The 25,834-nt window shown below is 36.5% G+C and overlaps 1 protein-coding gene across 2 annotated transcripts in view; it reads left to right on the top strand.

Annotated features, from left to right (window-relative positions):
- Positions 1 to 1,364, top strand: part of LOC149264880 (DNA repair protein recA homolog 3, mitochondrial-like) — a 143,763-nt gene extending 142,399 nt beyond the window's left edge. For both annotated transcript variants that reach the window (XM_089429027.1, XM_089429024.1), the window contains exon 8: positions 352 to 1,364. In XM_089429027.1, the coding sequence (XP_089285153.1) occupies positions 352 to 741 (390 nt within the window). In that variant the 3' untranslated portion in view covers positions 742 to 1,364. The remainder of the gene's footprint in view (positions 1 to 351) is intronic.
- The last annotated feature ends 24,470 nt before the right edge of the window (positions 1,365 to 25,834 follow it).

Below are 25,834 nucleotides of genomic sequence, written 5' to 3'. Positions count from 1 at the left end.
AATATTGATATTTTAGTTTGCAAATGAATAATCCAATTTTCTATGGCTGCGTGTCAGATTGTGCGTATGCTTTTTTCTGATCACTGCTGGAATAGTTTTTACTCTCCCAACACTTTATTATTACTATTATCTGCCAGTGGTTTGGCTTAAATTATTTCTCATCTCTGACCACCTTGTTTATCCTGTTTTTGTTTTCCTGCCAGTGTCTAGGACAATTCATGTGTTATCCTTAGTTTTGGCAATTTACTCCATGTCGGTGCATCAATCAATGTCACAATGTCTAGTTTCATGGCATTTCCTTGCAATGCTTGTTTGATTAATTGACTTTGCTAATTTTTATATTGCTGTTAGACATTCGGGAGCCAGATCTTAGTCAAAGTTGTAAAGAACAAGTTGGCGCCTCCATTCAAAAATGCAGAATTTGAAATTGAGTTTGGCAGGGGCATTTCGTGTGAAGCGGAGATTTTGGATCTGGGATGTAAGCATGACGTGATTACAAAATCAGGGAACTTTTACAGGTTAAATGGGGAAAATTTCAATGGTAAGGAAAAGGCCAAAAAATATCTGAGAGAGAATGACCAGATTCGCTACGAATTGATGTCAAAACTCAAAGAGAAGCTCTTAGGGGGTATAGTCCAAGAAGATGACCTTGAGAAGGATTTGGGTGATACATTCAGTGAAAACAATGATGAAATAATTGAAACTGAGGCAGTGGCCGAGGCAGTGGCTGAGGCAGTGTAATTGGACTACACAAAATCTTCTAGTAAGGGAAGTTACAAATTGCTTTGCACAAGTTGACATGTTTAACGTAAGACTGCTGTGTTGCCTGTAATGTCATCTTAATAATCTTGTGGAGAGCAAAAACATCAGTATGGATAGCAGTTATTAAACAGAAATTTGGGATCATTTCTGAGGGATTCGAATCTCAGTGTAAAGAGAAGCTCTAGAAAGGTTCACTGTGAGAAGACAGGTAGAGGGTATTTATGTTGCATCAAGTGGGGGAGCCGGTTTCTGTTGATGGGATCGAAATGGATGGTTTGCTAGTTTTGTAGTAATTGTGTTACGAGGTTCTAAAAAATGCTGCCTTCTTTCCTGTAATTATGAAGAATACTTGCTTCATCCCTCTCCTTGAAAATAAACTAAAAGAAAGTGCAGGAGAGGAAACAATAGCAATGGAGCATATTTGGATCATTGAACTAAAAGGGTGAAGCGGCTGCATTTTATTAATTTCTCATCACCTTTACCAGCTATTTAATGGAAAGCTTTCTGTGGAATCGGCAATATTGCTAATTTCAGCATGTCATCATATTAGAATCAATTAACCTATATAGTATAATGATTGATAGACATATTTGCTTCATCAACTTTGTGTCCTAATTTCTTATATTTTACATTGTTGAAACAAAAAAATCAAGTACAAGTGAGTTCTATATTTTTCAGGACTTGGATCAGTAGTGCCAAATTGAATATATTTCTAGCATATATGATAAATTATAAGTATTGATATTCTCATGTAGAAGAAGGGATTGAGATTATGAAATTGACTCGTCTCTAAAGGTAGTTGTCATTTTGAAACGTTAAATTCAGACTTTTGTTTATGTTCTTATTTAATCATCCGCCATTGACAAGTTTGTTGAGCGTTGAAATAATAATACTTGATTGTAAGTTTAGCATGGGTGAAATAACATTACTCGAGTATGGGAATGAAATAGTTCACAAGATTCAAGTTTAATGTGATTAGTGACTATGATTAATTTTGAACTACTTTTTTGGGATTGTACATAGTAACATCTTTTGTGGGAATCGAAAACGGATAATAATGCTGGGTTTTAAATTTAAGAATGTAACTGGGATGGTGAGGAACATTTTTATGTGAGACATAGGAGAAAAAGTGTTACTGTCAATTTTTTTGTCAAAAGTTTTAGAAAGTTATTTTTGAATAGTAAATTTTGAAGGCACTTAACATGCTTATGATGTTTACACTAATTGATTTAGGTCAGAATCATCGATGGGTATAAAATATAGATTAGGAATTTTTGTGTTATGAAGAGGTCATGGTAGCAATCAGATTCAAGGTGATAAAAGTAGAGATTGAAGGTGCATGTTTCGTAACAAAATGAACCGAGGTGAATATAAACTCTTTCGAGACTATACAAAATGAACCGAGGTGAATATAAACTCTTTCGAGACTATATTTGGATCTAATATATTGTGTGGGCTAATTGGAAAAGTCTTTGAATAGAGTAACAATAATTTGAATAGCTTAACAATAATTAAGCTGAAATATAGTTAAAAGGAGAAATTCCTTTTCTTGTATAGTTAATTTTGTAGCCGTGTTTGGTTCTTAAAAAGGTGTAGGTTTTAGGTTCTATATGAGATTATTTTCATTAGGGGTTAAGGTTTAATCCTTTTTGGTTTCATTGTATTTTGTTGTCCAAGTCAGGTGAGAAATTCTACTTTTTATGATTAAAAATTTAAAATTAAAATTAGGTTTCATTATTTATCTTTCCTGCCGACCTGTGCTTTGCCTCTATTATTCATCCCTCATGAGTATTTATTTCCTCCATCTGGCTCTTCTTTTATCATCTTTCTCTTCATCTTTCTCTTTTCCCTGATGATGGATCCCATTTGGGATTCGAAACGTTGGTGTAAAAACTCCATTACTGTGGGTTCTCCGATCAAAAATTCAAATAACACAAACCACAGATCTCTGAAATCCGATATGTTTGTAGTTATGTTGACATTAAGCTAAAGCAAGGTTTATTAGATGGTATGTAACAGGGTTATATTTATAGCTAGGGGGAAATAGTTTATTATGACAAGAAAATACTAGTTTGAACCATATGTTGTGATCACATGTGGTGAAAAGTAAAGTTTCCGAAGGAGAATGATTAAAAATAATATAGTAAGAACATCATATGGTGAAGAGGAAAGGGATGAGATTTAGGCTACCAAAATCAAATTACAAATTTTGTGGTATCAATTTTAGACATTGGATGTTAAACACTGGTTGGGTTTTCTATTTAAGAATATAAAATAAATCATATTGGGTAACAATATCATTGGAATAAGAGGATTTGATTGGTTTCTTATCATAAAATTAAGGCTAGGCATTTGGAAGATTTAGGAATATTGTAAGAAGCATTTAGAAGATTTAGGGTTGTTGTAAGAAGCTTAGAAATATGGTGCTTTAGACCTCATTAAAATTTAAAATTACATGTGCTCGTATTCTTGCTTTGGATGAAGCTATGGTTCACAAGAATTTTTCAATTGAATTAATTTAGACCTTTTTATGATTATAAATACAATATTAGCTATAGATTTTCAGAGAATATTCTATTTAGAATATGAGCTTTGCTATGGTTTCTAGTTCTCTTTACTTCTTTTTCATGATCTTCCTTGGGAGCTTGCCTTTATCCTTAGTTAGGGTTTGAGTTCCAATGATGAGGAGACATCTACCATGTTAAGGGAAATGGTGGTTGTGATGCTTAAGCTAAAGACCAATCTCTTGGTCTAACACATAATGCTTAGGTAGACTTGTCCGTGTTATAATTCTTGTGAACCTAGCGCTCGGTATTTAGTTCCTAGTAGAAAATTGGTTTTCTGAATAAATATAGAGCTAGGTTCCTAACACAAATTTAGTGGAAGCAAATCTAAATAAATGATCTTATAAAATGATGACAAAAAGGTTTGTGCCCAATCAAATAAGTTCATCATTAAAAATGACTCTAAGTTATTTGTGCTCTTGTTTTGGGATAATGATCCAATTGAGAAAATAAAAAATTAAAGTAATCTAGATTTGATCAAGTAGATTTGTCCTAGATCGGTGTTCAATGTTTCATGCAGATTTAGATCTTCGAACTTTTCACTCTCTCAGGGTCATCACACCTTTCTCAGTCTTGTACTGTTGTAGTGCGTCTTTCTTCTCTACTCAGCCTTACAAAATCCCTTACCCTAAGCTCGAAGTGATTAATGACCGAGATTAGATCTCACCTCATTTGAGATCAATGGATAAGATCATTTAATGTGGTCAAAAGTAAAATTTCCGAAGGATATTGTTTAATAAGAATATAATAAGAACATCATATAGTGAAGAGGAAAGGTATGAGAATTAAGCCTACAAAAATCAAATTGTGAATTTTGTGGTATTAATTTTAGAGAATAGAGGTAAGGTTGAAACCACTAGGCAGAGAAGTAATCCACTCAGGGGCTTGCTAGAAAGAGCTAACAAGCTAAGTGCTTGCTGAGGATGCTGATAAACCACTTAGTGATTGCTAAGTAAGTTGATAAACCACCCAGACAGTGAACTGCAAACTCCTGTAGTGTTTGCCTTCAAAATACAACAAATAAACCACATAAAATGTAGATTCACTCTTGGAATTGAACAATACCTTAGCTGAGCTAAAGTTGAATTCTTTGAGAAAACATCCTCTCAGATCATGGAGTTGGCTTTGGGTGGTCAGTTGAAATATGTAATTAGGTTCGGTCTTCATAATGACATATGTAATCATGATTTTTATGTATTTAATAAAAACAAGATAATAAATCTAATATTGTAAAGAAAATTATTTGAGTCAAAATTAGAGTCAAAAGACCCTCCAAGATGTCATCATGGTGCAAAGATCAAGTTGGCCTACATAAAGGGACAAATCAGCGTAAAGATAACAATTCATACCCCTCGTAAGCCTATAAATAAGAAGGAACGCGACCTCATTTGTACACTCACTCAAGCAAGTTTGATTTCCTCAAGATAGACGCTGGGAAAGGATGAAAAATAAAAATAAAGGAAAGATCAAAATTTTAGGCCTCTCTCGTGTTAGGGTTTCTACAACGGCTGGGCAAGTCAAAGAGTTGGAAAATTATTGGGCAAATCAAAGCGCTGGAAAATCGTTGGGCAAGTTGAAGTGCTAAAATACTGTTAGGCAAGTTGAAGTGTAGGAAAGTTGTTGGATCGAAGTTGTAGAAGAATTTGCTGGGTCGAAGTTGCAGAAGAAACAACTAGGTCGGACATTAGAGGAAATTTTATCCTAAAAGTGCCCATGATTTTTTCACATAATTTCCATGTCATAATATGTAAATCAATCAAAATTATTTAAATTTAAAAAGAGGTAATGTAAATATTTTGGAGGGAAAAGAAGAAAAGCTACATTTTTTAATGGCATTTTTGGCTTATCTCTTTATAGGTTTACTAAAATTTCAAGCATAGACACTCATTGGATGCAAAGTTAAATTTTGCATCCAATGAGTCTCCATTATACATGCTTTTGAGAAGACCCACATTGATTTAAAAAATTCAAGATACATTTAAAAAAAACGTGTTGAAATTGCTAGGTTGAAATTGTAGAAGAAATCGTTGGAGTTCGGAATTGCAAAAGTTGTTGCAAGGAAAGATCGAAAGGTCTGACTTGGTCTTGGGGGGTTTTGGTCAAGGGTCACAGGGCTTGAAATTCACCATTTCAAATTATATAAGAAGATGAATTCTTGTGGGTTTTCCTCTCAAATGGAGAGGTTTTGGCCCTAGCTAATCACATATATCTCGTGTCCTCTTGTTTCATTGTTCTTTAAGTTTTAGTAGTTGTTTGATGAAAATAACACAACTCTGATCAAGTTGAAAAAGAAACTAATTAAGATAAGTAAAAAGACATCACAAACAATTATCAAAGAAAGATAAATCACCTACTCTTGTTGCCTCTAGATTTCTCAACATGGTATCAGAGCTAAGGTTGGGTGAGGGCATAATGAAGATGTCTACTACATTATAGAGGTTCTTAAGGAAGTGTGTGAAGGTAGCAAGTGATCTCAAGAAGGGTATCAAAGAAAAATGTGCTCTTATTTTCTAAGAAGGAAGTGACTTACAAAGGATGAAGGGCTATTCTCTGCACTCACTGACACATATCAAGTGGAGAATATTTGGGTAATTGACAATGGAGCATCGAGACATATGATGGGCCAACACAAGCAATTGAAGACATTATCAAAAGGGAAGTCCTCTTACTCCGTAGAACTTGGTGACAATAAAAGTTACCCTGTAAGGGGGAATTGGATCAACTTCACTTGCATTGAAGAATGAAGGAAACATTCAACTCAACAATATCTTATTTATTCCAGGTTTGCACAAAAATTACTTTCCATTTCATGTTTAGAAGACAAGGGCGGTGAAGCATAAAACTTCTAGATAGACATAAATATATATAGAAGTATTTTATTAATAAGATGAAATTACAAATGATGATTGATTACAATGGGGTTTCTGGCTTATATACCGCCATGGCACCCTTTGGGAAAGGGCATGATCTTATGATCGTGCCCTTTCATCTAACTAAACCTAAAATTAAACAATAAACCTAAAATTAACTAATTTTTTACATAACATTGCCTTCCTCTCGAAAGAATGCTTTGTCCTCAAAGCATACGCAATGACAGATGTTGTTGACAAAATGCTTCATTCTCCCAAGAAGCGTCTTCTTCGGTAAGTCCTTCCACTTGATTATATATTCCAAGATGATCAAGGTCCCACACTTTAAAAGGTCTTGGATTAATCTCTCAATTTCCGTTTTTTGGTGATGTGAATATCGGTATGGCTTGATGTTGACGAGCTCTGATCTTGCCTTGACTTCTATTGTATGCTCAATTTCCCTATTAGGTGGCATCTTCATAGGTAGGTCTTGAAATACTTTTTCATGCTTCCGAATCAGATCTTGTATCTCTGGTGACTCTTCTCTGGTCATATTTGCAGATAACATTTCTAATTGGTGACATTGTATTGCATAAATAGGTTCTCTTCTTCGACTCAGCTTCATCATCTGAGATGATGATACAACTTGATTTTTTTGTGCTTGGAATCCATGTAGTTTGTATTTCTGACCTCCCCATTTGAATTTTATAAATTGTACTTGATGGTTGGCGGCATAAGTACCTAAAGTTCGTAACCATTGGATACCTAAGACTACATCTACTCCTCCTAACGGTACTGTGAACAATGGAGACTCTAGATTAAAGTCTTGAATCTGCAAATTGACCTTATGGCATTTCCCTACCTTTTCAATCTTCTTACCATTAGCGACCATCACTTTCATGTTTGGTAAGGGAAATGAAAAGATATTGAGTCTCTTTGCCACGGTTGCATCTAAAATATTGTGTGTGCTTCCAGAGTCTATGAGAACCACTACATTGTTCTTCTTTATGTGTCCTTTTAACTTTAAAGTCTGAGGTTGTGATATACCTGCCATAGCTGACAATGACACTTGCGGAATACTTCCGTCATCTAATTCTGGTGAGAATTCTGGGGCGTCTTCTGTGTCTTCTATGTCATAATCTTCACTGTTTGAATCATTGGTTGCTTCACAATTATATAGGTTTTTTGGTTCTTTTCCTTTAGCACATCTATGTTTGGGGTCCCATTTCTCACCACAACGTTTACATTTACCCTCTTTTATTCTTTGCATTTCCACATTAGATTTTTCATCTTCACGACGATGCGGTGGAACATATCTTGTATTATTTGAGTCCACATACTGGGGTATCCTTCGTCTTGCATAAGTTTTTTCCGCTTTTGACCAAAATATTGGTTCGGATTTCTTTTCCGCTATTTTTGCTTTTCGTCTTGCTACTTCTATAGATGTAATGTCATGCATCTCAAGTTCTGCTTGTAAATGGGTTTTGAGTCCCGAGATGTATCATTGAATTAGACGAGATTCTGATAACCCAGGTACTCGTGTTACTAAGGTCTCCCATTCTTGAGTGTATTCGTCGACACTTTCTTTTTGTCGTAGTTTGATGAGTTTTGAAAAGAACTCTTCTTCCTTTACACCTTGGAATCTTTTGAAGAATGCATCTTTAAATTTCCTCCAGCTAATGACATGTGTTGTGTTTTTCCACCACATATACGAGTTATATGCTTTTCCCTCCATTTTCATGGATGCATGTCTGAGCTTTTCGTCATCGTCAGTGATGTCATATATCTCAAAGTATTCTTCTGCTTTATTTATCCATGCAACATTGTTTTTTTCGTTTCCATCGAATTTAGGCATCTCAACCTTTGCCATCTTCTGGTATGTGGCTAATGGTTGAGCAAAAAAAGGGTGTTGATTGGTAAGGGTATCCCAAAGTTGCTTGTTTGTAAAGGCCATGTTACTTGCTTCTTGGTGGGGTGTCGCTGATTTTCTTGGGGATTCAACCTTTTCATGAGAATCTGTTGACTTTGTTGAATCTGATGAAAGGTGTTCTTGATTCTCTTCACTTTATTTTAATAGCTCTTCGGGTGTACAATTCGACCTTTTACACAGAAGTCTCAGCATTGTTAAGGCATCTCTGATGTTTACCTCTGTTTGGACATGTTGACTTTCCATCTTTATCTCTATTCGTTTTGTCGTATCTTGAAGATTTTTGATTTTGTCCGCTTGCTCCCCAAGCTTGATCTCAAATTCATTTAGTCTTTTATTGACCTCATCGTGGTTGCTATTTATCTTATGCTCTGCATCCACAAATTTTTTTGGAAATCCGTCATTGTCATTGTCGACAATGAGCGGGTTTGCGGGGGCGTGTATTTATTTGCCAGCGAAAATATTTTTCCTCCCTCTTTTTTTTCCTCTATTAGCTAAAATAAATTTTATACATATAAATTTTAATTAATTAAAATAAATTTAATTAATTAAATTAATATATATATATATATAAAACTTTTAATTATATATATATATATATATATATATAACTTTTTAATTAATTAAAATAATTTTAATTAATTAAATTAACTTTTTATATATATATAAAACTTATAACTAAATTAACTTATGTATTATATATAACATATATATATAATTATATCATATATATATTTTTGATATTATATATAAACAAACGTTATATATATATTATATATATAATATACGTCACGTTGTATTTATTTTAAGTGTTTGTCGACCATCACGTCCGCCTGTGGGGGTCACCTCCTGCGGATCGTTCAAAACCTTTAAGCGGAAATCACCGAAGTGCTGCTGCTAACTTGGAATTGTATGCGCAAAGAATTGTATGGACGCGTGTGCGCAGAGGGAATCAGGCTTCCAATGGGGCAGAATAGAGGGTTTTACGATGAATAACCTGCTTGTGATTGACCCGACCACATTTATATATTGACAAAAAACCGATTGAATTCCAACCACGACACACCGTTGATTTCCAACTAAGTTCCGCCTCCACACAGACACAATGCTTCCACTACTCGACAACAGGGGAGAAACGACAATAATTCACTGGAGTTTTGGCTTGTTAGAACAACGTCCTTCCTCTAATTTGTCGAGAATTTATGTGAACCAGTGGCCGGTTTCTTAGACGAATTGTCGGATTTTTTTGTGGCTAGACAGTGGAACAACGAGGTATGATGTGTGTTGACAGTGGAGATGCAGAACGATGGCAACTGAACAACGAAGAGTTTAGGGTAGCGAAGCAGTGATGAGTTGAGGGTTGCAAGCAGCGGAACAATGAGGGATTGATTTAGTGAGTATGGCAGCGGATAGGTGCTTGAAACCTACACAGGTGAGAAGATTTGATGGCTCCGATACCAATGAAGCATAAAACTTCTAGATAGACAGAAATATATATAGAAATATTTTATTAATAAGATGAAATTACAGATGATGATTGATTACAATGCGGTTTCTGGCTTATATACCGCCATGGCACCCTTTGGGAAAGGGCATGATCTTATGATCGTGCCCTTTCGTCTAACTAAACCTAAAATTAAACAATAAACCTAAAATTAAATAATTTTTTACATAACAGGTGGTGCTTTCGTTGATGGAAAGGTTGTAGTATGTGGTAAAAATTCAGGCACAGAAGATGCAAGAATGATTGGTATTTGTGAAGGAAGACTTTACAGATTATTAACTCTCCTCGCTCAAGCTTTGGTTCACATTGAAATTAGCCCATATGAATTTTGGCATAGAATATTTGGTCATCTTCACTACAAAATCTTACCAACCCTAAATTTAATAGTAAATGGCATCCCCAAACTGTGAGAAGATCATGGAGTATGCAAGGGATGTGCATGGGATAAGAACACCAAGAGACTATTTGGAAGCAGTTCTTAAAGATCAAAATAAATCTTTGGATCTTATTCATTTCGATGTATGTGGTCCTATGAATCCAAAGTCATTTGGAGGTGACCTATAATATGTTATCTTCATAGATGACCTTTCAAGGAAAACTTGGGTTTATTTAATGAAATCTAAGGACGAAGTATTTACCAAATTTCAAGAATTCAAAGCTGAAGTAGAGAACCTTGTAGAAAGGAAAATCAAGATATTAAGATTTGATAATGGAGGAAAATACACATCCAAAGAAATTATAGCCTTATATAAGGAGTATGGGATTAAGAGGGAGATGATAGTCCCATATAATCTCGAGAAAAATGGAGTTGTAGAATGAAAGAATCGGTCCATTGAGGAAAGTGTAAAATCTATTCTACATGGTTAAGATTTGCCAAAATTTCTGTGGGGTGAAGCAACGAAGACAACTATATACATACAAAATCGAAGTCCCCACTGTCATTAGATAACATGACTCCTGAGGAAGTGTTTACTGGGAGGAAATTGAGCGTAGATCATCTTCGAATTTTTGGTTGTCCTGTCTACATTCATATGCTGAAGGATGAGAAAGAAGTTGGATCCATCAGGCATGAAGGGAACATTTGTTGGCTACAGGAATTCTTCTAAGGCTTATAGGATCTACATAAAAGAAGGACATTGAATAAAAGTCAATCAAGATGTGGTATTTGACGATTGCATTCAAGATATCAAATGATCTCTCTATAGACTCTAACGATGAAGAACTTCCGATATTTGAAGAGGAAGTTACTAGGGAAGAAGAATAATCAAATCATGAAGATGAAGGTCCCAGTGAACCTATACAAGAAGTGGTAATACCCGAGACTAGAAAGAGACCTAATTGGTTGAAATCTACTCTATTAGATGTAGAGGGACATGGAGCGACTAAAGGCACATTTAGGGAAAGCAAGAAACACAAAATATATTCTGGGTATGCAACATATATGACAAACTGATAGAAGTAGAGCCATCCATCTTTGAAGAAGCTATCAATCATCAAGAATGGAAAGATGCCATGAATGAAGAATATCAATCGATAATGAAAAATGGGGTATGGGACACTGTAGTGGCTTTACAAGATATAACATGCGACAAGTAGAAGCATTGACAAGTATACGACAAGATTTGTGGTTAGGGGCTATAGAAATTCTCACTATAAATCCCCTGATAATGTAATGTACTAAAGCAAAATACTTGATCTACTTCTACTATCAAACTTTGCGGAAGCTTGATCAATTTGAGCAAGATCAATCGGAACACATATAACAGAGAAGAAGATTCAATCACACATGAAACATGGAAGAATACTCAGGGGAAAGCCTAAGCTAAAAACCCCGCCATCTGTATTATCATACAAGTGGAAATATCTCAGGATTACACAACTTTAGCTCACAAGCTATCAAGCTCTCAGTACAATCCCTTACTGCTACTCATAGACAGAATAGACAACACATATGCTTTCATTCAGTCCTCCAAGCCTCCTATTTCCTTGCGCAGTTTCTCCTGGGTCCTCTAGCTGCAACCTGTGTGATTCTCATCTCACACACAACACTGACCTCTGAAACAACTGCGCAATCCTGAAGGAGATGAATTCCTTCTGCATGGATGAATTTCCTTTATAAGAAAATTCTTCCAACTGACAGTACAATGTCCCTTCCTTTAATCTCAACTGGGTCTTTCTCTGAACTGACATGCATGAGTTGTTTATGAGAGAATATTTAGTTATTTGAAGTGCAACAGTTATATGCATGCATGCATTAACTAATTGAACTCACAATCAGTTCCACAAACTGTTGGAACTAATCTAACTGGACTTAACTCAGTTAACTGAGCTAACTAATTACAACTCAAATTACAACTCATTATGATCTCCTTAATCAAGGGATAACTTCCTCAATCAAAGGGGAAACTGTTGCATGTCTTCACATAGACTTCATGTTTGATTTTCTACAACTAATTAACTCAAGATGAATTAATTAATTATTTTAAAAACAGCTGCTAAGATCAAACTCGAATTTTAATTCTCAATTTTAGTTCAGGGACTAACTAAAATTGGAATTTATGATTAACTAAAATTGGAACGTATCCCGAAATTCTATTTATAGCAGTGCTATTTATAGCATTTTTTGTTGCTATTTTCAACAAGTGTTTCTCTCAACAAGAAGGCATCAATTTTGAAGAGACATTTTCTCCAACAACAAGCTATACTACTATAAAATCGTTGGTCTCTTTGGCAGCATCGATGGGACGGAATATACATTAAATGGATGTCAACACTGTTGGCATTATGATACAAGTGTTGTCCTTGATGTCAACTCACTCAGAGGTATGATACAGGTGATGGAAACTTAATCAGATGACAGATATAGTGCAGTAGGTCAAAAGAAAGGTATACGCAGGTTAGACTTGATGAAAGTGCGTATACACGCAGGTGAGCAGAGCAAAAGGCGCGTATACGTACACACACAAGTTCACAGAAGTAAAGGCGCGTACATGTTGAAAAACTAAGTTTTGGTCTGTGGTATTTGGTCCATGGTATTGGTCCGTGGTATTTGGTCCGAAGTGTTGACCCCAGGTATTGGGTCCAAGGTATTGGTTCAACATGGTTTTGGGCCATGGTATTGGGAGAAGCCTAAACCTATATAAGGAGAATATCATTAGGCCAAGGAGGGGAGAAGGTGATGAATATATGATGAAGTGTGAGATCTAGTATGCTGGTTATGGGTTTGTGATGCTTAGCTTGATCTGAATCAAGGATGCACCTATGCGGATGATGATGGATGATGGATCAGGATATTAAGGCTTGGAATGTTTATGATTATATGGTTTGATTATGGATATAGTAGATCTGATTTATTGACGCATGTTTATTCTGTAAATGTTATGTTCTGATGTCTGAAATAGCTGCAAAGTTATAAGTTAGAATTTGCAGATCTGTATGCGGGTTGTCTTTGGTAAAAGTGCGTATACACGCAGGTTGGGTTCGTCCGAGTAGCGTATACAGTATGAAGTATGATATTTGAAGTTGCAGTTGGATCTGGTTGTTGTTCTGGTGACTGTGTTGTTGACAGGGTTTCAGTATTGGGTGATTCAGAGATTGATGATGTAGGTGTAGTTGATGATTGTCTTGCAGTGGTGATTATTTTGTATTTATGGATCCAGTATGAAAATGTATGAAACGTGGTCCTTGGATGATCGTAGGCCAGCGCCTACGTACTGGTAAACATATTGGCCAGTACAAGAGCTAGGGCGTTGTAGCTCCCTTCCAGGAGCAGCTGGAAAACGAGTGAAGGTTGGAGCCTTCAGTAGGTCGGCGCCTACGTACTAGTAAATGGATCGACTAGTACAAGAGCTAAGAAGGTTGTAGCCTTCTGCAAGTAGAAGCCTGCATACTGGTATAAGACTGCACCAATACTATTGTAAAAAGAAGTTTCTTATTAAAGGAAGATAGAGACAAATTGCAGCAGGTGGTTTTCACCCACATTGGGTTTCCACCTTATATCATGGTGTTCATGTGTGCTCCTTATGTGTGATGATCTATTCTGTTTTACTGCACTTGTTTACTGTTGATATGGTTAATAATGTTCTGATGCACTCATTGAAGATCAACTAACTGAATCATAAGTTTACTGGATATACGCTAGTTGCATTAATCACAGTTGTGTATATACGCGGGTATCCTTAACTGAAGTAGCGTATATGGATTTGAGTATGAAAATGAAAAGATTATTGATTTGCTAATACTGATTCACCCCCCCCGGCCCCCCCTCTCAGTATTATTTCCAACAAACACTGCATTCTTGAATGACATAATTAATGAGGAAGTCTATATACAACAACCCTTGGGATTTGAAGTCAAATATAGAGAGGCATATGTTTGCAGATTAAAGAGGACATTATATGGCCTTAAGAAGGTATCGATGGCATGGTATGCAAGGATGGATGCATACCTACAATGATTGGGCTTCACAAAGAGTTCTGCTGATCTTAATCTCTACATCAAGTTTGCAAAATGTGAACTTGTGATTATCTTCTGTTTGTGGATGGTCTTCTCTTGACAGGTATAGAAGGGTGAATCCAAGAGTGCAAGAAGCAACTAGCAACAAAATTCAATATGAAGGATCTTGGGTGATGCACTATGATTTGGGACTAGAAGTCTGGCAATGACTTGATGAGATCTATCTAGGTGAAGGGAAATATGTGATCGAGATGTTGAAGAGATTTGGCATGCTGGATCGCAAACCAAAGACAACCCCGATGATCACAAACTTGAAAAGACTAAGGAGTTCTGAATCAAGCCTAATGGATCCAACCACGTATAGAAAATTAATTGGCTCATTGATGTACTTGGTGAATACTCAACCAAACATATGTTTTGAAGTGAATGTTCTCATTCAGTGCCAAGATGAGCCAAAGCATGATCATTAGATAGCAGCCAGGGATATTCTGAGATATCTTCAAGGAACAATCCACTATTGCCTGAAATATGATAGACGGAATGATGTCCACTTGATTGGATATATAGATTCTAACTGGGGAGGCAGTGAGCAGGATGGAAGGAGCACTACAGGAGGATGTTTTAGTTTAGGATTCTCCATGGTCTCATGGATGTGCAAAAAGAAATAATTAGTTGCTTTGAGTAGTGTTGAGGCTGAATATATTGCAGCCTGTGAAGTGATCAGAGGGACTATTGAAATATGTAATTAGGTTTGGTCTTCATAATGACATATGTAATCATGATTTTTATGTATTTAATGAAAAGAGAAAACTAAATCTATTATTGTTATTTTTGAGGCATGGGTTTCATGGTAAAGGGAAATTTATTTTTAGATCAAGCAACCATTGAGTGCTTCTAGGGCTTGCCATTGAGTCTACAAGTCAATTGAGCCATTGTCATGTATTGAAGACTCATTTGGGCATGTTACATATTGTAAAGAAAATTATTTGATTCAAAATTAGAGTTAAAAGACTCTACAAGACCTCGTCATGTTGCAAAGATCAAGTCAGGCTACATAAAGGGGAAAGTCGGCCTAAAGATAGCAATTCACACCCCTCACAAGCCTATAAATAAGAAGGAACATGACCTCATTTATACACTCAAGCAAGTTCGATCTCCTCAAGCTAGAAGCTGGAAAAGCATGAAAAATAAAAAGAAATTAAATATCAAAGTTTTGGGCCCCTCTCTCTCTCTCTTTCTTGTGTTAGGGTTTTTACAATTGTTGGGCAAGTCGAAGTGCTGGAAAATTAATGGGAAATTCGAAGTCCAGGAAAGTTGCAGAAGAAACTATTGGATTGAAGTTGTAAAAGACATTGTTGGATCGGAGTTGCAGAAGAAATTGTTAGGTCAAAGTTGCAAAAGAAACTATTAGGTCGAAGTTGCAGAAGAATCTATTGGGTCGAAGTTGCAGAAGAAATTGTTGGGTCGAAGTTGCAGAATAATTCGCTGGAGGTCGAAATTGCGAAAGTTGCTGCAAGCAAATATCGAAAGGTTTGACTTGGGCTTGGAGGGTCTTGGTCAAGGGTCACAGGCCTTGAAATTCATCAATTTAAGTTCTATAAGAAGAGAAGAATTCTTGTGGGTTTTCCTCTCGAGTGGAGAGGTTTTGGCCTTGGATAATCACATATATCTTATGTCCTATTGTTTCATTGTTCTTTATGTTTTGGTAACTGTTTGATGAAAATAACACAATACTAATCAAGTTGAAGTATAAACTAATTAAGATAAGTAAAAATACATCACAAACAATTATCAAAGGAAGAGAAATCACCTACTCTTGTTGCCCCTAGATTTCAACTATAAGAAATACTATGGTGTAGCTGGCCTATGGTTGGGTGGAGTGTTGAAGTCCCTCCCTCAATTGCTAGTCATTCAAATTAATTAGATAAGTGTATTTTACTTATGAATATGTTGCACTATGAATGATGATTGATGCTTTTATGTGTTATAACAATGTATGTATCAACACTTTTAATGGAGGAATGTGCTATTTTTTCTCATTTATGATGAGATGTTTTTTGTAAGATACCAAATTGTAACACTGCTAGTTTTTCTTAAAAATTTCTGAGTTTTGGTTTGAGTTTTCAGTGATGAATTTCTTCAAACATGTTGTATACACTTTGTTTTAGGTCTTAGTCTGGGCATTTCATCTAATGACTAACATGAACCAACAGAGTTCTCAAATCACAAATATACTCCTTATAGCAACTTAGTTGATACAATAATATAATCCACAAACAACCTTCTCACATTCAAGATCTAAGTATATAGTGATTTAGACAGAAGTAAGAACTTGATAAGTAGTGGCAAAAAACAGTGGGAAATGCATAAATAGATATAATCCCTCTTTGAATAATATACCAGCTTTGTTGGAAGACCAAGATAGTGCCTAGGTACAAGAAATCAACCCAGAACTCCCAGGTATAGAGACACACTTAACCAACAACTGATAGATGGGTATAACTAGCAGATTTGGTCACCATAAAGAGTCCACAACCTATCCAAATCACTAGAAAAGGCACTCATCCCAATGCAGCTCCAAATAGACATAAATCAATACTTTTAGAGACAATATGCAGCCCCAACGCACAATAGCTTCGTGATGCCCAAATAGTGGCTAAACTTGCTCATGTAGACAACAAAACGATCCAGAAAATGGCAACAAATTGTTCCAAACAGGAAGAGAACTCGTCTAGCAGAAAATGAGAAGGGATTCAACATCCCTCCTCTTCATCAAAATTCACGTCTCAATTATAGAACTTCAACCAGCAAGGAAATGAAGGATTTGGGTTTGTTCAAGCTCCAAGACTCATCTTATGGAACCAAATATTCGATTTCCTTTGGCTGTATGAGATTTGACTATCAAATTGACCCCCACAATCAGAAGGAAAATAACTAATGAGACCATAAAATCAACCAGAACACTAGTATACCTTTTTATTTCTTGAAAATACTATTCTACATTGAAGCTTAATGGTGAAATCTGTTAAACTCACATGGAATGCAAACCACTAATGTAAATGATAAGAATTAGATTACATATATTATTGACATGATATACATTTATAATACATGGTGTGACCCTTGGATTCATATTCCAAGTGGTCTCTTGGTCTCCGATGGTTGTTCACATTCCACACCAACCCATAGAGGATTAGGTGTCCAACATTCCCCCCTTAATCTAAAGGGGTATGCATGAGTCCAAGAAGAGAGTTGTAATACAAAATGTGAAAAAATGCGTGGCAACACTAGGCTGAATGTGCTCTTTGAAATGTTGGCATAAGGGGGTGGTTTAAGGATAACAACCAACATTGGAACGCTTAGTGCAGTGCTTGGAACTCTTCCAAATCTGGTATGAAGTTGAGGTCTTCTGCTAGAGGAAGTGCGCTTAATGTTTTGAAGAGGGAAACCTTCAACCTTGAAAGGTAGGTCTCACCCCGCATAAAAAGGGAGATCCTCAACCTGAAAAGGGAGGTCTCAATCTGTAATGGTTTAAAGATGACCACCAACTCTGAAATTCTTAATGAAATTCATGGAACTCCTCCAAAATTGGCAAGAAGCTGAAGTCTTCTGCTAGAGGAAGTGTCCCTAATGTTATGAAGAGAGGTCTCAACCACGCATAGATGGTTTAAGGCTGGTCACCAACCAAAGGCGTGCTCAGGGGCATATTTGTTTCCGGCTACAACTCTGAATCTGGTATGGCGAGTTGTGGCTCAAGCTCGCTTGATGTGGCTTTGAAACTTGTAGATGACCACCACTTCCCCCCTTGTCAGATACAAGATGAGAAGATGGGGAAAACTATACTGCAAAGCCTTTTAATATTCTAGAAGAAATTCTGACATATCACGGAAATATCTTCTTGGTTGTTGAAACCCATTGCCAAGAAGCGATCCATCCAAGATGAATCTGGAACACACGAATTTAGCTATTGATAACCATGATAAATATTTTATTAAAAATGAATAGATGATGTTTACATTTTGTGGGAGGCCCTAGCTATATACTACCTTGGGTGCCTCTTGGTGAACAAGCATGATCTTTGATCATCCCCTTTGCCTAATAACTTATAAATTAAATAATTTTGTATATAACATTGCCTTCCTCTCAAAATAATGCTTTGTCCTCAAAGCATACGTAACGACGGATGTTGCTGACGAAATGATTCAGTCTCCCAAGAAGCTTCTTCTTCTGGTATGTTCTTCCACTTGATCAAGTATTCCTTGATTGCACGAGACCGAAGCTTCCTTTCTCTGGTAGATAAGATACCTTTTGGTTATAAAATGACCCTTCCTTCATCATCTAGGGATGGAAGCGTTGTTTGCGCTGATTGATGTTCACTCAGTTCCCTTTTAAGGTAGGTTACATGGAAGACGTTGTGAACACGAATTTTCTTTGGAATGCTTAAACTATATGCAACTTAGTTGATCTTTTTATTGATCTGATATGGTCCATAGAACTTTGGTGCCAATTTATTTTTTCCTTTTTGTTTCAAGGACAACTATTTGTATGGCTGGAGCTTGACAAATACCCATTCTTCGACTTCAAATTCTCTTTCGGTTCTGTTTCGGTTCGCTTGTTGCTTCATACGATTCCTTGCATTATTCAAGTTTTCTTTTAGGGTTTGGACAATTTTTTGGGTTTCTTCTAGTTGGTTTTTAACAGTAGGTAGATTTGTCTGGATGGTAGCTAGATCCTTCCATTTCAGAGGTTCGTACCCATACAAAGCTTGGAATGGAGTAATTTTTGCTGACGTATGATAAGTACAATTATGCCACCATTCAGCGAGATGCAACCACTGAGCCCATTTATTTTGTTTTTCTATAGCGTAACAACGTAGGTAGGCTTCCAAACATTTATTGAAAATCTTTGTTTGTTTATCTGTGTGACAATGATAAGCCGAACTCATATTTAGGTAGGTTCCTATGTGGTTGAACAATTCCCTGCAGAAATTACCCTTGAATTTGGCATCTCTATCACTCACAATGAATTTCGGAAAACCATGCAATTTATATATATTTTTGCAAAATATTTCAGCGATTTGTTTAGCTGAGTCTGATTTCTTTATTCCCATAAAGTGATCATATTTGGTGAGTCTGTCGATCACTACGGAAATCTTGTCCTTGCCTTCAGATACAGGTAATCCCTCAATAAATTCCATTGATATTTCTTTGCATTTTTGATTCAGAGTGTTTAAGGGGTGAAGTAATCCAGGTGTCATAATATTTTTACTTTTATTTCTTTGACATGTGTCACATTCTGCTACATACTTATGAATATCGTGACTCATCCCCTTCCAAAAGAATGATTGACATGCATTGTTGTAAGTTTGAAAGAATCCTACATGTCCGGCTGACAGTGAATCATGTGATTCCTTGAGTATCTTGGGTTTAAACTTGGAGTTTGCATTCAGATATATTCTTCCTTTGTACCATAGAGTATCATTCTTCCATTCAAATTTTGAGTTGTCTAGAAGGTTATTGATTATCATAGTTGTTTCTAGATCCTTGGCATACTCACTTGGAATCTCATTAAGCCATTCAAGAACAATAACCGAGACTGCAAGTAATGTTGGTTCTTCGTCCTTCCTAGATAGGGCATTTTCTATTACATTGTATTTTCCCCTTTTATGTAGTATCTGCATGTCAAAGGCGGCAATTTTTTCAATCGTTGTTCTTCGGAAAGTGTTTTTTTGTTGAAGGAGATGCTGGAGACTATTATGGTCCATTCGAATGGAGAACTTACTTCCCAAAATATATTGTCTCCACTTAGCCAGTGCGTGCATAATAGCAAGCATTTCCTTGTTGTATGTGGACTTGAGACATTCTCTTTTATTGAGCTTCCTGCTTTCAAAAGATATTGGATGCCCTTCTTGCATTAACACTGCACCTATACCAAATCTGGAAGCATCACACTCGATGGTAAATGGTTTAGAGAAATTTGGAGTTGCCAACACGGGGGCATTAGACATAACTTCCTACAGTTCTTCAAAACACCTTCCTGCTTACTCATCCCATTGAAATGAATTATTCTTTAAAAGGTTTGCAGAGGTGCAACTATATGTGCATAGTTTTTAATAAATCTTCGGTAATATCCAGTCAATCCTAAGAACCCTCTTAGCTTGGATATATTAACTGGTTTGGTCCATTCCTTTATAGCTTTGATTTTATTAGGGTCCACTTTTACACCTTCGCGAGATATAATGTGTTCGAGGCATTCTACTTCTTCCTTTCCAAAGGTGCATTTGGATTTTTTGCGTAGAACTGATGCTCTTTTAGTAGTGTAAAAACATTATCCAGATGTTGTAAGTGCTCCTTCCAAGTTTTACTGTAAATTAAAATATCATCAAAAAACACTAATACAAACTTCCTAAGATATGGACGAAATAATTCGTTCATAGTGGCGTGGAACGTTGCTGGTGCATTGGTTAACCCAAACGGAATTACTTTAAATTCATAGTGACCTTCATGTGTTCGGACTGCCATTTTTGGTATGTCTTCCAACCTGATTATGATTTGGTAATAGCTTGGCCTTAAGTTCAATTTTGAGAAGTATTTTGTGCCATGTAGCTCATCCAACATTTCGTCGATAAAGGGGATTGGGAATTTGTTTTTAATCATTATTTTGTTTAATCCTCTATAGTCAATTCATAACCTAAATGAACCATCCTTCTTCCTTACCAATACCATTGGAGTAGCATACAGACTTTTACTTTTCGAGATGATCCCACACTTTAAAAGGTCTTAGATTAATCTCTTAATTTCCGTCTTTTGGTGATGTGGATATCGATACGGCTTGATGTTGACGCGGTCTAACCCTGCTTTGACTTCTATTGTATGCTCAATTTCCCTTTTAGGAGGCATTTTCATAGGAAGGTCTTGAAATACCTTTTCATGCTTCTGAATTAGATCTTGTACCTTTGGTGACTCTTCCCTGATCGTATTTGCAGATAACATTTCTAATTGGTGACATTGTACTACATAAGCTGGTGCTCCTTTTCGAATCATCTTCATCATCTGAGATGACGATACAATTTGATTCTCCGATGCTTGAAATTGGTATAATTTGTACCTTTTCCATCCCTAGTTAAATCTTATGAACTGTACTTGATGGTTGGCAACATAAGTGCCTAGAGTTCGTATCCATTGGATAACTAAGACCACATCTAATCCACCTAATGGTACAGTGAAGAATGGGGATTCTAAATTAAAGTCTTGTATCTGCAATTTAACCTTATGGCATTTCTCTGCGTTTTCAATCTTCTTACCTTCAGCTACCATCACCTTCATGTTCGGTAAGGGAAATGAGAAAATATTAAGTCTTTTTGCCACCGTTGCATCTAAAAAATTACGAGTACTACCAGAGTCGATGAGAACCACTACATTGTTCTTCTTTACATGTCCTTTCAATTTTCGAGTTTGAGGTTGTGATATACCTGTCATAGCTAATAGTGACACTTGTGGAATACTTCTGTCATCTAATTCTGAAGAGAATTCTGGGGCATGTTCTATTTCTTCTATGTCGGAATCATCACTGTTTGAATCATCAGTTGCTTCACAGTTATATAAGTTTCTTTGATTCTTTTCCTTTTGCACACCTATGTTTATGGTCCTGCTTCTCGCCACAACTTTTGCATTTGCCTTATTTTATCCTTTGAATTTCCACGTTAGATTTTTCACCTTCACGACGATGTGGTGGAACATATATTGTATTATTCGTATCCACAGACTGGGGCATTCTTCGTCTCGAATATAATGTTTCTAGTTTTGACCACATATCTGTTCAAATTTCTCTTTTCGTCTTGCTACTTATATTGACGTAATTTCATGAAGCTCAAGTTCTACTTGTAGATGAGTTTTAAGTCCAGAGATGTATGATTGAATTAGACGAGATTTTGATAAACTGAGTAATTGTGTTGCTAAGGTCTCCCATTCTCGAGTGTACTCATCCACACTTCCTTTTTGTCGTAACCTGATGAGTGTTGAAAAGACCTCTTCTTCCCTTACACCTTGGAATATTTTAAAGAATGCATCCTTAAATTTTCTCCAAATGATGGCGATTGTCATCTTCTTCCACCACATATACCAATTATATGCTTCTCCTTCCATTTTCATGGAAGCGTGCCTAATCTTTTCGTCATGATTGTCGATGTCGTCAATCTCGAAGTATTCTTCTACTTTATTCAACCACACAATGCTGCATTTTTCATTCCCATCGAATTTGGGCAACTCGATTTTTGCCTTTCATTGATACATTGCTAATGGTGGAGTGAAAAGAGGGTGTTGATTGGTGAATGTATCCCAAAGTTGCTTATTTGAAAAAGTCGCGTTACTATTCTCTTGATGGTGCGTGGATGATTTTTTGGAGATTCTGATTTCTCATGAGAATTCGCTGATTGAATCTGATGAATTACGTTGTTGATTACCTCCATCAACTTGGAGTAGTTGTTCGGGTGTAACCTTCGGCCTTTCACACAAAGTGTTCAACAATCCTTTTGCCTAATTATGATTCATTTCGGATTGGATATGGTTCTTCCCGAGCTGTAGTTCTATCCGATTTGTCGTATCCTGAAGCTTCTTGATATCGTCGGAATGCCTGATAACCTTACTCAAGATCGACTAATTTTTTGTTGAAATCATCAAAGTGGCTAGTAATCCTATTCTCCAAGTCAATCAATTGTTTTATGAAATCGACCGTTGACATCGACGACATTGAACGAATTTTTGGGGGTGTATATTTGTCCACCAGTTTTTTTTTTAATAATTAAATTAAATTAATTAATTTAATTATATAACATATAGTTTTTTTTTAAAATTAAATAATAATTAAATAGTTTAATTTTTATATTATTGTTATTATGAGTTATTAACCAACCACCCAACGCTTACTCGACCACCTTAAATTATTTAATTTTTATAATGTAATTATTTTGAATCATTGACCAGTCTCTCCAAATGCTTACCGGCCACCGATGACCCTTAGCTGTTGGTCACGCCCGTTGACCGTGGCAGATGTCGACGACTCTCGTGGCTACAACGACCAGGAATATCCTTACATGGAGGATGGGTGAAGACGACGGAGGATAGGAACGACACAGAGAGTGCTGGCTTTGTGGATGCGGGGACAGGGGTCGACGGTAGTGATCGTGGATGCAGTGAGCGAAATCAGCGCCTGTTGGATGAGATAAGGAGTGACGAGGATGGGGCAGAATAGCGGAATGTTGGGCAGTGCGGCTCAGTTGGTGGAGAACATATTGCAATGGATGAAACAGGCAAAGAATACAGGGGCAGAAACAACTTAAGGTAACTATTGGCAACGGTCCACAACAAAAAATTCGGAGGATCGATGCTCTGATACTAGATGGAACACACGAATTTAGCTATTGACAACCATGATAAATATTTTATTAAAAATGAATAGATAATGTTTACATTTTGTGGGAGGCCTTGGCCATAAACTGCCTTGGGTGCCTCTTGGTGAATGGGCATGATCTTTGATCATGCCCTTTGCCTAATAACTTTTAAATTAACTAATTATTTATATAACAGAATCTTTGTTCTTGCATGGGGCTTGTTTTTGAAGAATTTGTGTGAAGAATGAGTACGCTGACCACAATGCTTGCATGAATGAAGATCAAAACAATGATCTTTCACATGGCCAACTCTGTCACAATGTCAACATTTAACAATTTGTTGTGGTTGTTGTGGAATAGGACCATAATCTAGAATAGGTGAAGGTGAACTGTCATGAAGGAATCCAATGCTCTGAAATTGGATGGGATTTGAGTAATCTGGAATATGAAAGGAAACCTCCTTGTCATATCCAAGACCTGTTCTGTGCTTGTTATGGACAAGCTCATCCCAAAGTCGGATGACCGACTTGGGAAGTGCAGACTGAACTTCTGCTTCTGCATGCAACTATGCTCTTTCATTGGACACTGAATCTAAATCAACTTGTTGCTTATGGGAGTTTGTTTCAATGTTCTGAACATAAACAAGTTGAGAATGATGAGTCCACTGTTGTAATTCTGCTTGCTGAAGCTGAGATTCAAGCTCCAAAAAGTCTACCTTCTCTCGTGTATACTGCAAACATGTTTTAACATCACAAAGAATGTTTTTGTTGATTTTCACTGTGTCATGTTAAGTGGAATGTATTAGATTATTCAGTAATTCTAATACATCATCAATTTTAGCCATTTTTCAAACAACTCAAGATTCAAATACAACAAAGGTATTCAAGCAACATTACTTTTCGTAAGCTGGAGAGAAATTAATAATATTGGCTTGGATAAAAACCTTTATACCATCAAAATCTGTAGTAATGAGGCTATCTCTCTAGTCCTAGCTTCACAAGTTTTAGTCTCAGAATAAGTAAAGAAACTAGTGAAAATGTGATCTTAAAGCAAGAGAACCACCTGTTTTCACAATATCTAAGCAATAAAATAATATCCAACTATAAGTGGAGGACAATCAAGGTAGTTGTCTTGAGTCAAAGATGAACACAACCCTTGAAAATCTGTTTTAAGGTCCTATGCTCCAATTTTTAGTTGGATTTGATGGACAACAAGAAGAATGCACTATTGCATATGGGCCAAACCAATGATCTCCATTCTAAGTTACTTCCTCAACATCAACATCCAGAGCTTTAACACTCCTCCAAATGCACATATAGAAAAGCATGGGCTATGCGTTAAGCACAAACTATGGCTCCATTCTAATGCTCTGTGACTAGCAGGAAATGACTGTGATGCGGCAAGATGACTCGCATAAATTCCTCGTCCAACAAGTGTATGAAAATGGGACGCTATTTTTTGTATATATTTATAGAACTTGTACCTAAATACTGGTTCCTTTCGGCTCAGAACAACGATAACCAATGTCCATGCTTAGATAGGGACACATGTTCTTCAAATCTAAAATTGATGGTCACTGGCTGGATTTCAGGCTTTCCATCTAGCCTACAATCATCAACTAGTTTGCAACTGGATCATGGAATTTTGGCTCTTCGACATCGCAACACGACTATAACAACGCTCAGTCAATCAATTCACGTCGAGTTCACGAGGACTCTTCTCTGTGCAACATCATAGGCATATATATTCACTCTAAGAGAATCCTCTCAACACTGTTAATCAGCTGAAGCACGAACATATAAAAACTTGGGCTTGAAGCATTTCATTACTCTCGATCAACTCTTTGAGGTCATAAGCCAAATGCTGAAGTCCATCAAGATTTACACACACAGAGGTTTGAAACCAAAGGAGGAGCCAAGGGCTCGAAACCAGCTCCTTCTCACCCTACGTATTTACTGATGATCATAGAAGCAATTTCAACTTTGAAGGAGAGGACAGGTTCCAGCCAGTTCAAGATTGCTAAATTTATTGGTGCAAAATATAAAGTTTTTCTCCCTGGCAATTATGAGAAATTACTGTTGGTTCAGCTCCGCAGGTTATCTAAAAGCAACAAGCTTACCAAGGTTAAGGGTTCATACAAGCTCTCAGATGAGTTGAAAGCAACCTCTAAAGCTGCGGCCAAGCCTAAGAAAACAAAGCCATCAGACAATAGACAAATCTACAACTTCCCAATGAAGCAGAAAAGTGTTATGTCTATAACTAACAGGTTCAACAGAGAAATTAATGGCAGGCAGTTTCTGCAAAGTTGACAGGCTCTAAAAATACCCATGCCTCTGTTTTCAGATTGCTGGAATGTGCGTTACACTCAGAATCGTAGAACTGACA

The sequence above is a fragment of the Pinus tabuliformis genome, chromosome 6, assembly GCF_031772625.1.
Source record: "Pinus tabuliformis cultivar Carrire ecotype Pingquan chromosome 6, CPIR1, whole genome shotgun sequence".
Classification (NCBI taxonomy): domain Eukaryota; kingdom Viridiplantae; phylum Streptophyta; class Pinopsida; order Pinales; family Pinaceae; genus Pinus; species Pinus tabuliformis.
Note: the sequence above shows the minus strand (reverse complement) of the source record. Positions and strands in the feature narration are given on the sequence as shown.